Genomic DNA, 16307 nt, shown 5'->3' with positions numbered 1-16307 from the left:
TTATAATATAATGATATAGATATATATGTCATTAAGATTTTACAGCACAACAATTAATTAAGATTTTGAGTATTTAATACAAAATCTACTAGACAAATTTCTCATTACATTAATAAATAAAATAATTTATAGATAAATTAATTTAAATTTAATTTGTTGGGAAAAGAAGAATGAATTTACGATTTGTCACTATATGGGTGAGAAGGAAACTACGTAGGTTGTCACGACATAACATAACTTTGTATTTGTAAATTTCTCAACAATTGTTGCTGCTGAAGTACGCACCAATATTTAAATAATATACTCTATTTACTCAAACAAACAAACAAAAAATAAGAAAAATATATATTGAGAACTAGCTTCATTATAAAATTATTTATATAATTTTTTGAAGTCTTAAAATATGTTTTTTACCGTAATAAGTTTTCAAGACTAAACTCACATAAATATTTTTCTTAATCAAAGTATGAAAAGTATAATCTGAGCAAAATATAAATATGATCACCTGAGTATTGATGAAACAATATAATATATTTTCAAAAATAATAAATGAAATATTAACTATTAAAAAATGGATATGTTTAATTTAATGTATTTCTTTTTGATAAATTGAATGGATTTACTTTTATAAATAAATGATAGAGAAACTAACTATTCATAGATTCAGTTAAATCATTTATAACATGAGTGGACTAGAATAAAAGATCACACTTTTAATATAATGATTCGTACAATTAATGGGTGATTTTTTTTTTCTCAAATGTATTTCTTTTAATTTGTATGAATTGAAAAATATTTATTTGAAGAGATTTCTTGAATGGATTCAATACCTCCACACAAGGATAGTATGATTCACTCAAAATTATTTAAAAGTAACGAGTGAGTTTTAATTAAGTAATAAATTATATTTTATATAATGATAAATTTAATAAACTTTATTTGACAATGAAAAAAATGTGTGAGAATATATTAATAACATTTTTCCATTAGAGAGATAATGTTGTTATATAGAAATGGTGAAAATTGAAAAGACTAACAGAGTGAGTGAGTCACAGAAGAGGGAAAAGAAGAACCAATTTCTGATTTGATCTCGCCGGAATCTCTCAGATCTGAGATTTCCGTCGACGGGATCCGATTCGCTGGAACCCAACTCTACCGTGGGTCTGTTTCTCAGGTTCAACTGCATTATCATTCGTATTAGCCTCTTAATCAGAGGTTTTATTTCGCTTCAAATTCGAGGTAAAGTTTCTACTTTTGTTGCAGCCCTCGTTTTGTTTCGTCGTTTTAGAAATGGGTTTCAGATTTAAGACCCTAATTGGTGTTATTGTGTAATTTTTGTGCTTTATTTTCCTCTGTAATAAGTTACCTTTTTTTTAATGCTGTTGACTCATTTCAGGTGATTTGAAGTTGAAAGGTGGAATAGCTTAGCTGTTTGTAAACCAACCAACACAGAGAAGCATGGGAAGCCAGGACAATAATGGTTTTTCTCCTCTTCATTCATGTCTTCTATCTGTTTGATTGTTCATTGAAACTTCCTGAGATGAGTCTCAACTTCATTTGAATGTCTTAATTCGGAGATGAGTAGTGCTACATACCCTGAAAGTTTTGGTAGAATTCAACTAGAATTTCACGGATTGCTGACTCATTCTAGAAAAACAAATTAGTTGTGAGATAAATTTTCATCCACTGATAGGGTAACGATTTATATGGGGCTAACCAGTCAGAAACCATTCTAGATATGACTTTTAAAATAGTTATTATATGACTCGAGAAACTTATCGAACATGAGAATCTGTGATTAGATGAAAGTGTAAGTGTATTCTACTAATTAAATCGAAAGGATGAGTAGTTTATTGTGTTATTCTTTGATTTTATAAGTGTTCCTGATTTTTTTTGGTGTGTTTTCCGCAGCATTGTCATCAAACTCATTTCTAGCTTACAAATCTGCTAAGGTGTTTGTTGCTGGTCACCGGGGTCTTGTTGGTGCCGCCATTGTCCGCAAGCTGACCCAACTTGGGTTCACTAATTTAGTCGGACGTTCTCATGCTGAGCTTGATCTCACTCGACAATCTGATGTTGAGGCCTTCTTTGCCTCCGAGAAACCTGAATTTGTCATTGTAGCTGCAGCCAAAGTTGGTGGAATCCATGCCAACAACACCTACCCTGCTGATTTCATTGCCATCAACCTCCAAATCCAGACCAATGTCATCGATTCTGCTTATCGCAATGGTGCCAAGAAACTATTGTTTTTGGGTTCCTCTTGCATTTACCCCAAATTTGCTCCCCAACCGATTCCAGAAGATGCTTTGCTTACTGGACCCTTGGAGCCTACAAATGAATGGTATGCCATTGCCAAGATTGCTGGGATCAAAATGTGCCAGGCTTACAGAATTCAGTATAAGTGGGATGCAATTTCGGGAATGCCCACCAACTTATATGGACCATACGACAATTTCCACCCTGAGAATTCACATGTGTTACCCGCTCTCATGAGAAGGTTTCATGAGGCAAAGGTCAAAGGAGCCAAAGAGGTGGTGGTATGGGGCACAGGGAGTCCATTGAGGGAGTTCTTGCATGTTGACGATTTGGCTGACGCAGTTGTCTTCATGATGGAAAAGTATAGTGAACTGGACCATCTGAATGTAGGGAGTGGAAAGGAAGTTACCATTAAGGAATTGGCTGAGTTGATGAAGGAAGTGGTGGGGTTTGAGGGAGATCTTGTTTGGGATTCTACTAAGCCTGATGGAACTCCAAGGAAGCTGATGGATAGCTCAAAACTTGCAAGCCTGGGTTGGACACCAAAAGTCTCCCTCAAGGATGGTCTTGCTGATACCTACAAATGGTACTTGGAAAATGTCAATCTATGATTCACCTGGTTAACCAGACTCTGCCATGTCAAATTTTATAGTTACTTGTCATTTCATTATCAAGAATTTTTTGGTTAAAAAAATAATGTATGGAGTTATTTTTATTCTTGAAGTAAACACTATGTTTTTGTTTGTTGTCACTTGCATTGATTTGTGCAGTTTTCTACAGCCAGTCAGGTTATTGGTTTGAGTCATTTTCTTAAAGTGTTTCCTCGTAAAATACTTGCATTGTTTTACCATTAACAAAAATAATAAAATAACGCATAAGCTAAAGAAAACACATTTTCGACTCTTTCGTCCCGCAGCTCCATATATTCTTCTCTCAAATGAAAGTTTATTTTTTAAATTCGTAATTAGCTTTCAGATTACATAATCCATAAATCTTTTTTTTATATGTATGATTAGTTTCTAAATTATGTAATTTGGAAGTCTTTTTTAGTTTTCAGATTACATAATCCGAAAGTTTCTTTTCAAATGTGTGTCCGGATTACACAATCTGGAAGTTACTCTATGGGATAGCACAAAAAGGATAAAAAGGTATTTTACTTTTGTATGGGCAGAAGAATAAATGGAGGTGCATGAAGAAATAGTCCACATTGTCCACATTTTCCCTCGATGCTTTCCACTCAAAGTAAAGGGTCCATTTGATGCTTTAACATTTAAAGGACAACACAAAATTGAGGCTTTTTTACAAATTATATGTAATTTACTTCTTTATTTACGTGAATGAATATATTTTATAAAAATTACGAAAATATATAAGTCATATTTAAAATTACGGTTTTATTATTAAGAATTCGTGTTTTTAAGAAAGGACTATAATTGTTTAAAAATATATATTTCATTAAATATAATTTTGAAAGTATACTAATAACATTAAAAAAAAAGTGTTTTAAACCATCACTTCTTTATAATTTATTTTCAAAAAAAGTGTTAGATATGGAAATATGTAAGAACTTTTTAAGCGTTGCGGAGCCACTAATGGGTGAAAATTTAAAAGAATCAAAGCATGTAGACATTTTTTTTTATAATATACTCTCCTGGTTGGAGAAATTTATTGAAAATTAAAAAAAAATTGTAAGTTTTATTTCTGCAAAATTTATTGAACCATATTCATGATTTTATAATTTTGAACAAGTTTTAAATAATAATAATAAAGAACATGTTAGATAATTAGTTGTTTTTTTGCATTCCTTCTTAGCTGAATCAAAGTTAGTCTAAGAGTTAACACTTTTACCTATAATTTTTACACAAATGGCACATTGTTACTAATATAATTATAAACTTTATTGTCTCATGCCAAAGTTTTGTCCTTAAAAATCCAAATTCTGACTTTTTTTCGTGGTTGGAAAGCCAATTGTTTGGTTGTCTGGCACCGAATTCTAGTATGATATTTTTATTTTTTTCAAAAAACAAAATATAATTTTTATAAAACAATTTATACAATAAATGTGATTAAAATCATTTAAATTATTAGAAAAATTATATTTTTAAATGAAAATTTAAGAAAATAATTAAAAAATTAAGAATTATATTTTTACAATTTTGATTTTAATTAATCTTTTTAATGTGAATAGGGATTTATATAGAATTAAATAAAAAATAAATTCGAGAAAAGTAAAAAAATAAATAAATTAATAAATGATTATCTAAACAAATAAAGTTGAAATTAATTTGTTTTACTAAAATTAAGTTAATTTTACTTAATAATATTACTGTGTTGAAATTAATGAAAATGTTGAATATATTAGTTGTAATTGCTAATTTGTTACATATTTTACTTATTTAAATTAAAAAATGTGTTTAGTTTTAAAAAATAAGGATATCTTAAAAATTTGAAGTGTGATTGCTAAGAGTTGAGTAAAGCATATTTTAACTTTTCATTAATTTGAACATAATAACATTATTAAGTAAAATTAACTTAATAAATTAACACCTTTTTTTAATTTCAAATTTATTTGGTTAAATATTCATTCATTATTTATTTATTTTACTTTTCTTCAATTTCTATTTTATTTACTTTTATACAAACCATTATTAATATTAAAAAATTCAATTAAGGTACGCACTTTAATTATTATTATTTTAATTTATTTCTTAACATTTTCAGTTTTTGAAAAATAACTATTTTCTAATGGTTCAGATAATTTTAACCAATATTTATTATATAAGTTATTTTAAAAATGTCTTATTCACTAACTCTATATCCAGAGGTTATTCTTGAAATGTTGTTAATTTTGTTCTCTGTATGTTTTTACCCCTTCTACTTTTATCAGTTTTTTCGTTTAAAAAAATTATTAACTTAGTCTTTTTTTTCTCAAATTAAAAATCATTAACACTCTTCACTAAATTCGTCGAAACCTTTATCCAATGTTATTTTCAAATCAATATACTCACTCCCCTAAACCCTAAATCATAAACCTAAACCCTAAACAAACATTTGTTTTTATCTTATTTCTCACTTATTTTTTATTTTCCTTCTCATTCACCTATTTTTTCTTTATTTCTCTACTTCCTACCAAACTTACTCTTTGCAATATTTTCTTTTATTTATTTAGAATTAGAAGTTTAGAATTCTTTTAAATAAATTTTTCGATAAAACATTTATTTTAAAAAAATTAGTTACTTCATAAATTTGAATACTTTTAATATTTTTAATGAATTCGGTTAAAAAAATTCATTCAAAATATTATCTACATTCATCTAAATAACCTACCATTTAAATTTTATGTATAAATGGTATGAGTATTAGTACTATCTTTTCATTTTCAATTACAGGGGTTAAAAAAAGAAGGGACAAGTTTATTAACAAGTTAGACACAAAAGATGAAAATAACAGCTACACTATCTCAGTTACAACAAAATATACTTAGATGAAAATAAAAAATATTTTTAACACTCTATTTAATTTTTTTATAAAAACTAAATTAAAAATACACATATTTACAAGATATTTAACACTTGAATAAAATAAATTAACTTAGAAAACTTTATTGTATTAGTTTCTTCAAAAGTTTATTTTTTTAACTGATATATGAACTACTTTTAATTTATAGAAAAAATTTATTTTACTTTTTCATTTTGTCTTTTATGTGTTCATAGAATAAGAAAATCATTGAACTAGAAAACATAAACGTAAAATCACGAGACCTGAATATTGCTAAGACCTAGAATTTATTATTAATCATGAATATTATTATTACCCCTTAAGCACTTCCGTGTTCTTTTATCATTGTCATTGGATATTCAAACCTTAATATAGGAGATTAACTAAAAGGTAGCATAGAATAGAGCATGCAATGAAACTAAGACTGATTAACATCATTTGGAAGCCAGAAACTGCATTCCATATTAATAAAAATGTATGAGCACATGTATACGTTCCTCTTCTATTTTGCATGATATGGTGACATATCAAGGAAAGGAAAAAGACCCTCAATCATCAAGCAACAATTTTCTCAAAAGGGTATTAATGTTTCCTTTGTTTTCCTTTAATTAAAAATGGTGTAGCATATCATACACAGATCAGAAAACAAAATAAAATTCGGAAGCAGCAAAAACATATATATGGTGGCTTTGAAGAAGCATGATGCCACACACCTACAAAACAAATAATATCAATCAAGAAAGGACAGAGTAATATGTCAATCAAGAATGTCTGTTATAATATGAAGCACTAAGGTGCAAAGACTAAACAGTTAACACTTCCAAAACATCCATTAGCTCAATGGCTCAGGCCATTTATCCTACTTTGTTGAGCCACGTTAGTTTCCATTATAATTTAATATCAGCATATTGCATTTCCAAATTATTTACGTAATTTGTTCATTTGATACAATGTGTGGGCTTCAGAAAAGAAAGAATAGATTTTATCTACACTGTTGCTTTGTTGTTTCACAACACTGCAGAGACTTTACCACAGCACAGATTGGACAAGGATGCAACATTGTTTTTCAATGCTGTCCTATCACTGTGAAAATAGGATCAAATTGAGCATATGCTGACTCAAATCTATATGCCACCCCATCCCAGCACTTGCTAATGAACTCACTAAGACTTTCTCAGAAACTCTATCAAACTTCATGTTGGTTAACCAAATTCAACCACCAGATTAGTTGCACTGCAATATTATCTACATCTTTTAAAACTCATTTTTAAAAGCTTGTTCTCCCAAGAACGTGGTAGATAATAGTCAAATTATAAAAAAAAAAGCATTAGAGGGTAAGCTTAGCATATTGGCAAGTTTGCAGTCTTTACTGTGACTTATTTCTTTAAGTGATTAATTACATCTAATTTCAAGCACAACACCGTAGATAAGGGGAACAACAAACATTATAAAAGGGAACATACATGTATTCCAAGTTAACCTTTCAAATCCAAGTGAAAGTGAGCAAGATACAAAGAAAAATACTTAATTTCCAAAATCCCTCTCCCAGGTAGACTAGGCATAATTCTTGAACTCATGTGTAGAAGTCACATCATGTGACACATCACATGCCTAAGAACACATAACATATATCTGGATTCCAGAACATAAAACCAATCATCAATGACATGTTGCTTAAAACAAACTGTGGAACTGGAATCACAATTTAACTAATAACCCATCACTCTCAAAGATGCCACACAGATAAAAATACAATTAATAAGAAAATAGGAGATAACACTCCCAAGTCAAAAAAATATGAGTTACTTGGTATAAAACAAACAACAATAGAAATAGGAAGAAATAAGGCACACATTTCCAAAGCCCAGACCTCAAGTTTTTCTATTAGATAATAAATGTGGTCCGAAAAGGTAAAATCAAGATCAACATGAAGTAAGTGCTCGGAGATTAGGATAAGATCACCTTTCAGAATTTTGGACAATGAATCAAATTTAGTGTGTTCAAGAATCATTTTCCAAATCGTCAGACTCAGAATCACTTGCATTATAACCTATAAAAGATGCACCAAAACAAAAAATAGTCACACTAAATTACAAAGAAAAACAGAGATAATATTCTGCAAGCATAGCAATAAGGGAGGATTTACCTGGAGGTTTACGGCCAACTCTCCAGACTGAAGATCTAACCCTCGACGCTTTAGTCAGCCAAACTCTTCCCTTCATTCCCAAACCAATAACATCAGCCTTGGAAACAAAAGAAAATGACAAACAAGTACATTCCACACATCATTTATAATTACACTATTGCTCTTTATATTTGATTAATGGTCCATATAATCCATATTTCGCGCTATAAACTCTTTACATACATTATCTGCAGCCACTTCGGTGTACTACACATCAAAACAAAAATTGGAAAACACAAAAAACTGAGTTTCGACACTATTAAAGAAGAAAACCTGACCTCATAAGCTCAAAAGACTCTTCAAATTGATAGAACTTCTTGTATTGCTACTCTAGACATATGTACATAGGAATATAAGCATGATAAAGGCGTGTATGTTAAAATATACATGCTTTAGGATCATAGAAAGAACTAAAATGCTTAGTTGCATTACCCAAATAAAACTCCAATTCTGATTGAATTACAATCCCCGGAACATATAACTTTTGCGGCAAACAAAACAAACCCAACCCAATGAAAGTTCAATGAAGTAGACTGAATCCAAGGAAAACAAAAAGAAAAGCAAACCAAAGCAACACACCTTCTGACCATCTTTGGGAATACCATAGCCATGATAGTACATCTGACTCACCAAGACCTGCATGTTGACATCACCTGCCTTAGCCTCCTTGAGAGTGTCCTTGAACCACCGCTTCGCACAATCTGCCACTACATCCGACAGTGGCACGCGCCCCGTGTTCTCCATGCCTCTGCTTCAAAGATGGGGTTTTCTTCTTCCTTCGTATCTAGAACAAAACACAACAAAAAAACAAAAGGGTTTCGTGAAAAGGGGTAAATTTCCCACAATTCTTTTGAAAATACAAATTCAGGGGTATGTTTCGGATTGAAGTGGAACAAGAAGACAATCATAATTTCAAAAAGCGATGTAAAGTTGGTACCTTTTGTGTTGTCGGCAATGGTGTGTGAAAATGATGGAAGAAGAATTAAGAAGGGGTTTTGAAGTTTGCAGAAACAAAAAGAGAGAAACAGCTACCAGGCGGCGTTCGGAGCTGTTTTCTCTCCAACCATGTTTTTGTTACTTCTTTACTGATTTATATTTTAACATTAAAACGGTTATTAATTATAATTAAGAACACAAATTTGAAATTTCTAATCTCCAATCCAACTCTTTCTTTTAAACATAAAAAATAAAATACTATTAATTTTCTATATTTTGAAAATTAGTTTATGCTATGTGTTAATATTATTAAGTATTTAATAAATCACTACTGTTATAGTGCGACGCTAGCGTAATTATGGAATAATTTAATTTTAAACCAAATACTCATTAATTCCTTTTATAAAAATGAAAATAAATATTTTCTTTCATATTTTACTATGACATATTAAGCCCTAATGATTTCCTAACAAAGAAAAGCACACTATGAAATAAAATTATAGAGTTGATATATTATTATTGTACAATATTATATATTTAATGCCGGAGACGTGATAATGACATGTTATAGTGAGATTGTGTTAGTGACAAGTTCGGATGGAATTTATGAAATAATAATTTTTTAGGTATTTGCTCTCTTGTTTGAGTTTTCAGTGCAGTGTCTCCGTTGTTCTCAGTGTCTTCATTTTATTCGATTTCTCAGTGGCTGGTCCCTCTTTGATTCTGTTTTCGTTTGTTTGTGTTGTGACGATGAAGTCCTTTCGTTGTGTTGGTCTCCTCGCTGATATCGTCACTGGTGTGGTGCGTTTTCCATGGTGGTTCTGATTCGCAGTGTGCAAAGAAGAAGAATGAGAGCGCGAGAATGAAAAAGAAGGCAAAGAAGTAGAAAAAGAGCGCGAGGAGCAGCACTGGAAGACGAAGGAGCATAATCGAACAAAGAGAATAGTAGCGCAAATGAGCAGTGAGGTGCGAACTTGAAAATAGGGTAAAAAAATAATATATTACACTGGCCCTTAGTAACAACCGATGTAATATATTATTTTTTTACTCAAAATGGTCCATATTACACCGGTTAAGCCATCTAACCGATGTAATATATGTTGCCCATATTACACCGGTTAAGTCATCTAACCGATGTAATATACCATGTTAACAAAAATTAAATAAAGTTTTTAAAAAATTGAAGTCTTATAGATCGGTTAGATGACTTAACCGATGTAATATGTACAAAATATTTACGAAAAAGTCATGACGTTGAACACTTGAACAATAAACAAAGAAGCAGTGATGACCGCACAAGAAAGACATTTACCTGATTTCGACCACCCTACATTGAAAAAAGTATTGCTTGGTCTATGTTTCTCGCTACTTCTTTCTTCCTCCCTCCGACGAGGTCACTGCTTCTTTCTTCCTCCCTCTGACGAGGTTGTTGCTTCTTTCTCCCTCCCTCCGATGAGGTTGCTACTTCTTTCTCCCTTTTGTTCGAAACTCTCTCGCACCCACACTCAAACACTAAACCGTAACATTGATGTGATTCTAATAGCATAGAAGAGAATGATTCTTGACATTCTTAGGAATCAACTTGAGTTGGACAAATGTTAGGCACTTTTTCTTAGAATTGGATCAATGTTCTAAGTCAAGAACTCACCAAAACTAGTACCCATTCCAAACTCATATGGAAGCTCCAATTATAGTCAAATTGAACCGAACAAAAAGGAACAAAAGCTAAGCAAACTGAAATAGAATGCTGGAAATTAAAAAGTACCGAACCAAAAGCTGGAAAAAAGAAGAAGAAAGATGAAGAACAGCAAGGAACACAAAAGAACCGAAGCAACACAATTAAAATCTGAAAATGCCGAACCAAAAACAACAAGGAAACAAGCTAAGACAAGGAAATAACAAAAGAAGAAAGGAAGGAGAAGAGAATGCTCATGAAGATGGAAGCAAGGTTGGATGATCACGCCACTAGAAGGATGGTTGCTCCTAGATGAGTGTGCTGCCGCCACTTGAGGACACCATGGATCCTTCAAGATAAGACTAGAGAAGAAGGCTCAAAAGCTCTCCAATGCTCACTCAAAATTTAAGTATAGTTTCTTTACTCTAAATTCCAATCTCAATTTTACAAAGGGAGCACCTCTATTTATAACCTAAGGTGCTGAAATGCAAGCTACACAGATTCAAATTTCCCTCCTAAAAAAGTTCTAGAACCGGCGCCAATTACAAGGCATGAGGAAGGTGTGACCTCTTCCTTCACTTTGGCACCTCCTATTCTACTCCTACACCTATCTACTAACGCACCCCCCCCTCCTAAAGCTCCTAATTAAATACTACAAGATGCTTTAACAAAAGAGGTTTCTAATGTTTCCCTTTAAGCACCTTCAACCAAAGAAATTACAAAAAGAGAAAATAATTGTCCCCTAGTTCCTAAAGCTTTGAACATGCTTCTTATAAGCCTTTGAGGTGGGCTTTGACCTCCATGGGCATCCTCTATTTGTGCCTCTACCTCTTCTTGATCTTGTTGATTGGCCTCCATGTCCACTTGAGCTTGATCTCCATCATACTCCCCGAGTTGGAGAGAATTCGACCACGAATTCTGGAGACCAATGAATGGTCTAAGAACATGATGCATGAGGCGCATGAAAGTACTTGGTGCATTAGTTAGACCAAAAGGCATAACTAACCACTCATATAAACCAAAGTTGGTCTTAAAAGTCGTCTTCCATTCATCACCCGGTTTGATACGGATTTGATTGTAGCCGCTTTTAAGATCAATCTTTGAAAAGATTTTTGAACCATGTAATTCTTCCAACAAATCATCTAGTCTAGGTATGGGATGCCTATACTTAATTGTTATGTTATTGATGGCCCTACAATCCGAACACATTCGCCATGTGCCATCCTTTTTTGGCACTAAGATGATAGGCATAGCACAATGACTCATGCTATCTTGCACCCACCCTTTCTCAATCAAAGCCTCAACTTGTTGGCGAATTTCCTTGGTTTCACTTGGATTGGTCCTATATGCTGGACGGTTTGGTAAAGAAGAGCCTGGTATCAAATCAATTTGGTGCTCAATCCCTCTCAAAGGTGGAAGTCCATTTGGAGGATCTTGAAACACATCTTGGAACTCTTTTACCAAATTTTCCAAGCAATGAGGACTATCAACAAGTGATTCTACTCTAAGAGTTCTAGGGATGGCTAAGAAAAAAGGATGATGAGCCACTATTTCCCTTTCAATGTCACGCCTAGACACAAGGAGTGTAGGCTTAGAACTCTTATCTTTTTTATCTTTTTTATCTTTTTCACTCTCCCTCTTTTTCTTCATGATAACTTGGTCCTCATGGACTTCTCTTGGAGAGAGAGATTTTAAAGTAACCTTGTGACCATGGAATTCAAAAGATAGTTTGTTGGTAAAGCCATCATGTAAAACTTTTCTATCAAATTGCCAAGGCCTTCCCAAAAGAACATGAGTGGCTTCCATGGGCACAACATCACATAATACCTCATCTTTGTATTTTCCAATGGAGAAATGGATGAGGACTTGTTTATTGACAATTATTTCTCCTACCTCACTAAGCCATTGTAATTTGTAGGGCTTTGTATGAGAGATAGTAGGCAATCCAAGCTTACCTACTACTCTTGTACTAGCCACATTTGCACAACTACCCCCATCCACTATCAAAGAACAAATGTTGTTTTGAATAAGACATCTTGTATGGAAAATATTTTCCCTTTGACTTTCATCAAAAGGTTGTGAAACTTGTCCAAGAAGTCTTCTCACAACTAACAAGTCCCCTTCAAGTGGACATTCGCTCTCTTCCTCACTAGATGCATGAGAATGCAATGAATGCTTAGGAGAATCCGAATCATGTTCACTAACTACAATGCCCTCATGCATGTACATACTTCGTTTTGAAGGACAATTTGTAGCTATATGACCATAACCCATACATTTAAAGCATTTAGTATTAGACGTTCTAGTGGGAGACTTAGGTCTAGAAGTAGATGGCTTAGTTTCCTTGGGTTTGAAAGAAGAATCTTTGGAAGGATGTTTAGAAAAAGAATTTTTATTTCTCCAAGACTTGGAGTAGTATCCATCATTGGAAGCATTTTTGAAAGAGTTTTTCTTAGCAAGTTGGGCTTCCACCTTCATTGCAAGATGAACTAAAGAGCCCAATGATGAATACTCTTGTAACTCAACAATGTCTTGAATATCCTTCCTAAGACCACTCACAAACCTAGCAATCATAGCTTCCTCACTTTCTTCTAATTCAATTTTAAGCACAAGCGTCTCAAGCTCCTTATAATATTCATCCACATTTAGGGTGCCTTGTTGAAACCGTTGGAGTCTCAACATGAGGTCTTTCCTAAAATGTGGGGGCACAAACCTAGCGCGCATATGATCCTTTAAAGAGTTCCAAGAGTCCACGGGAGGACCCTTGTGATAGATAATGTCCTTTACAATTCCATGTCACCATTTCATGGCATAATCACTAAACTCTAGGGTGGCTAGCTTAAGCTTATGCTCATCTTGGATCTCATGGATCTCAAATATTTGTTCACACTTAGCCTCCCAATCTAAATATACATTAGGATCACTAGAGCCATTAAAACAAGGAAGCTTGACCGAAGGAAGCCTAGACTTTGCATCTTGATAGAAGCCATTGCCGTAGTGTTGTCTTTCCCCTTGGTGATGATGTCTTTGTCCATGGACTTGGGGTGGAGTTCTCCTTCTCCTATGCTCATCTTCACGGCCAAAATCATTGGAAGAAGCTCTTGTTGAAGGTCTATGATGCTCATCATGGATTGAAGGAGATGGTCTAGCTTGTTGCACCTCCATCTTTTGCAATTTCTCCTCCAAGCGTCTAATGGTTCTTTGAGCTTCATGTAATTCACCAAGGATTGAAGCTTTGGAAGGAGAATTCTGCTTGTATGATGCATCACTTGAAAATCCAGCCATTTGGAATTAAAAACAGCAAACACACAAAAACAACAAACAAGTTAAGAAACAAAAAAAATTAGCAAAAACAGTGAGTGTGTCCAGCAAAAATGCTGAAGTGAAATGAAGCAGAAAAAGAGGTCACTCTCAAAGAAATAATGTCCTTGCACCAATCTGATCTTGAGGTCTTGGAATCCTCAAATGAAAGATGTCAAAGCAAGCACACCAATATCAAAAGCAACCACCACAAAACCAATGAAACAATAAAGACAAACAAGAAAAGGTATAAGCAAAGAAAGGTAATTGCAAAAGGAAAACTATATGTAAGACAAACTCAAAGAGTAAGGAATGAAAGACAATCAAGAAAATAAAGAACTCAATGAGAAAGTAGGCACACAAAAGAATACTTAAGGAAAAGCACTAGAGTAGATGAAGAAAACAAAAAATTTAGCTACTGGAAGATTTTTTTTTTATGCAAATTGTGCTTGATGTTCACTGATTTAACTGGAATGATGTAGAGCGAACTGGATTATGAAATTTAAACCACAGAAACTTCAAGATGTTAACTCAATAATGGCACTGGAATCACTTAAAAACAGTAAGGCAATTAATTGAGATAAATTTTTTAAAATCGCTGCCAGATTACCGTATTCTTTTCGGCAGAATTGTACACTTTTTTTATTTTATTTATCATTTTTTTGTGTACTTTGAATTTTTGAGTAATTCTTTTTTCTACTCTTTTCTAACACTTTGAATATCACAAATCCAGAATTTCAGAATTTTTCAGTGAGTAAATCAATTGCAATAAGAAAAAACAGTAAGCACTTTTTTTTTTCAGAAACAGAGGAATCCTAATAGGAATGAAAAAACAGAATTATGAACTAGCAAAGACATAATGGAAAATGATGTATTGGAACTTGTATAGGTCTAGAATACAAGTATGAACTCAAATCTAAAACAGAAAATGCACAAATGATCAATATCAATTCAGAAAATTATATGACACCAAAGCAAGAAACAATAAAATCAACAAAAGTACTACTAGAAGTGATGACAATTATGGAAAAACAAGACTAAGACAAAACTTGTATGGATTCAAAAAGGAAAATACTCAAACATATGATAGGCAAAAGAATTAAAACAGCAAGCAAACTCAAAATAAACCTAAAACAGAAACTTAAATTGCAAGAAAATTAAAGAGCTCTTGAAATTAAAGTGCTACACAACTCAAAAATTAAACAAGAACACACCTAAACTCTTGATACCACATGATGTGATTCCAATAGCATAGAAGAGAATGATTCTTGACATTCTTAGGAATCAACTTGAGTTGGACAAATGTTAGGCACTTTTTCTTAGAATTGGATCAATGTTCTAAGTCAAGAACTCACCAAAACTAGTACCAATTCCAAACTCATATGGAAGCTCCAATTATAGTCAAATTGAACCGAACAAAAAGGAACAAAAGCTAAGCAAACTGAAATAGAATGCTGGAAATTAAAAAGTACCGAACCAAAAGCTGGAAAAAAGAAGAAGAAAGATGAAGAACAGCAAGGAACACAAAAGAACCGAAGCAACACAATTAAAATCTGAAAATGCCGAACCAAAAACAACAAGGAAACAAGCTAAGACAAGGAAATAACAAAAGAAGAAAGGAAGGAGAAGAGAATGCTCATGAAGATGGAAGCAAGGTTGGATGATCACGCCACTAGAAGGATGGTTGCTCCTAGATGAGTGTGCTGCCGCCACTTGAGGACACCATGGATCCTTCAAGATAAGACTAGAGAAGAAGGCTCAAAAGCTCTCCAATGCTCACTCAAAATTTGAGTATAGTTTCTTTACTCTAAATTCCAATCTCAATTTTAAAAAGGGAGCACCTCTATTTATAGCCTAAGGTGCTGAAATGCAAGCTACACAAATTCAAATTTCCCTCCTAAACAAGTTCTAGAACCGGCACCAATTACAAGGCATGAGGAAGGTGTGACCTCTTCCTTCACTTTGGCACCTCCTATTCTACTCCTACACCTATCTACTAACGCACCCTCCCTCCTAAAGCTCCTAATTAAATCCTACAAGATGCTATAACAAAAGAGGTTTCTAATGTTTCCCTCTAAGCACCTTCAACCAAAGAAATTACAAAAAGAGAAAATAATTGTCCCCTAGCTCCTAAAGCTTTGAACATGCTTCTTGTAAGCCTTTGAGGTGGGCTTTGACCTCCATGGGCGTCCTCTATTTGTGCCTCTACCTCTTCTTGATCTTGTTGATTGGCCTCCATGTCCACTTGAGCTTGATCTCCATCAAACATTCTTAAAAATTGCCTTCAATATCATATCATTCCCATCAGAATTACAAAAAATCTCACTGTCACTGATGGAGATCAAGCTCAAGTGGACATGGAGGCCAATCATCAAGAACAAGAAGAGGTTGAGGCTCAAATGGAGGACGCTCATGGAGGTCAAAGCCCACCTCAAAGGCTTACAAGGAGCATGTTCA

General features: G+C 33.1%; 2 protein-coding genes across 2 annotated transcripts; one reads left to right on the top strand and one right to left on the bottom strand.

Annotated features, from left to right (window-relative positions):
• The first annotated feature begins 839 nt into the window (after positions 1-839).
• Positions 840-3007, top strand: LOC137824192 (putative GDP-L-fucose synthase 2). Its single transcript, XM_068629676.2, has 3 exons — positions 840-1239; positions 1397-1480; positions 1912-3007. Exons 2-3 carry the CDS (start codon positions 1459-1461, stop codon positions 2865-2867), a joined length of 978 nt encoding a protein of 325 aa, XP_068485777.1. The 5' UTR covers positions 840-1239; positions 1397-1458; the 3' UTR covers positions 2868-3007.
• Positions 3008-6182: 3175 nt separating this feature from the next.
• Positions 6183-9085, bottom strand: LOC137824337 (uncharacterized). Its single transcript, XM_068629939.2, has 5 exons — positions 8877-9085; positions 8519-8723; positions 7901-7970; positions 7717-7804; positions 6183-6467 (listed from the first exon to the last, which is right to left on the bottom strand). The coding sequence occupies exons 2-4, from the start codon at positions 8681-8683 to the stop codon at positions 7755-7757; spliced, it is 285 nt and encodes a 94-aa protein (XP_068486040.1). The 5' UTR covers positions 8684-8723; positions 8877-9085; the 3' UTR covers positions 6183-6467; positions 7717-7754.
• Between the last annotated feature and the right edge of the window lie 7222 nt (positions 9086-16307).

This window comes from Phaseolus vulgaris, chromosome 8 (genome assembly GCF_051622355.1).
Source record: "Phaseolus vulgaris cultivar YP4 chromosome 8, ASM5162235v1, whole genome shotgun sequence".
NCBI classification, from domain to species: domain Eukaryota; kingdom Viridiplantae; phylum Streptophyta; class Magnoliopsida; order Fabales; family Fabaceae; genus Phaseolus; species Phaseolus vulgaris.
This window is presented reverse-complemented; position numbering and strand designations above follow the sequence as displayed.

Coding starts and splice junctions, on each gene's coding strand:
- LOC137824337 (XM_068629939.2), bottom strand. CDS start 8,683: ATGGAGAACACGGGGCGCGTGCCACTGTCGGATGTAGTGGCAGATTGT. Junction 7,971..8,518: donor TTCCCAAAGATGGTCAGAAG/GTGTGTTGCTTT, acceptor TTGGGAATGAAG/GGAAGAGTTTGGCTGACTAA. Junction 7,805..7,900: donor AGTTGGCCGTAAACCTCCAG/GTAAATCCTCCC, acceptor CATCTTTTATAG/GTTATAATGCAAGTGATTCT.
- LOC137824192 (XM_068629676.2), top strand. CDS start 1,459: ATGGGAAGCCAGGACAATAATG. Junction 1,481..1,911: donor GGGAAGCCAGGACAATAATG/GTTTTTCTCCTC, acceptor TGTTTTCCGCAG/CATTGTCATCAAACTCATTT.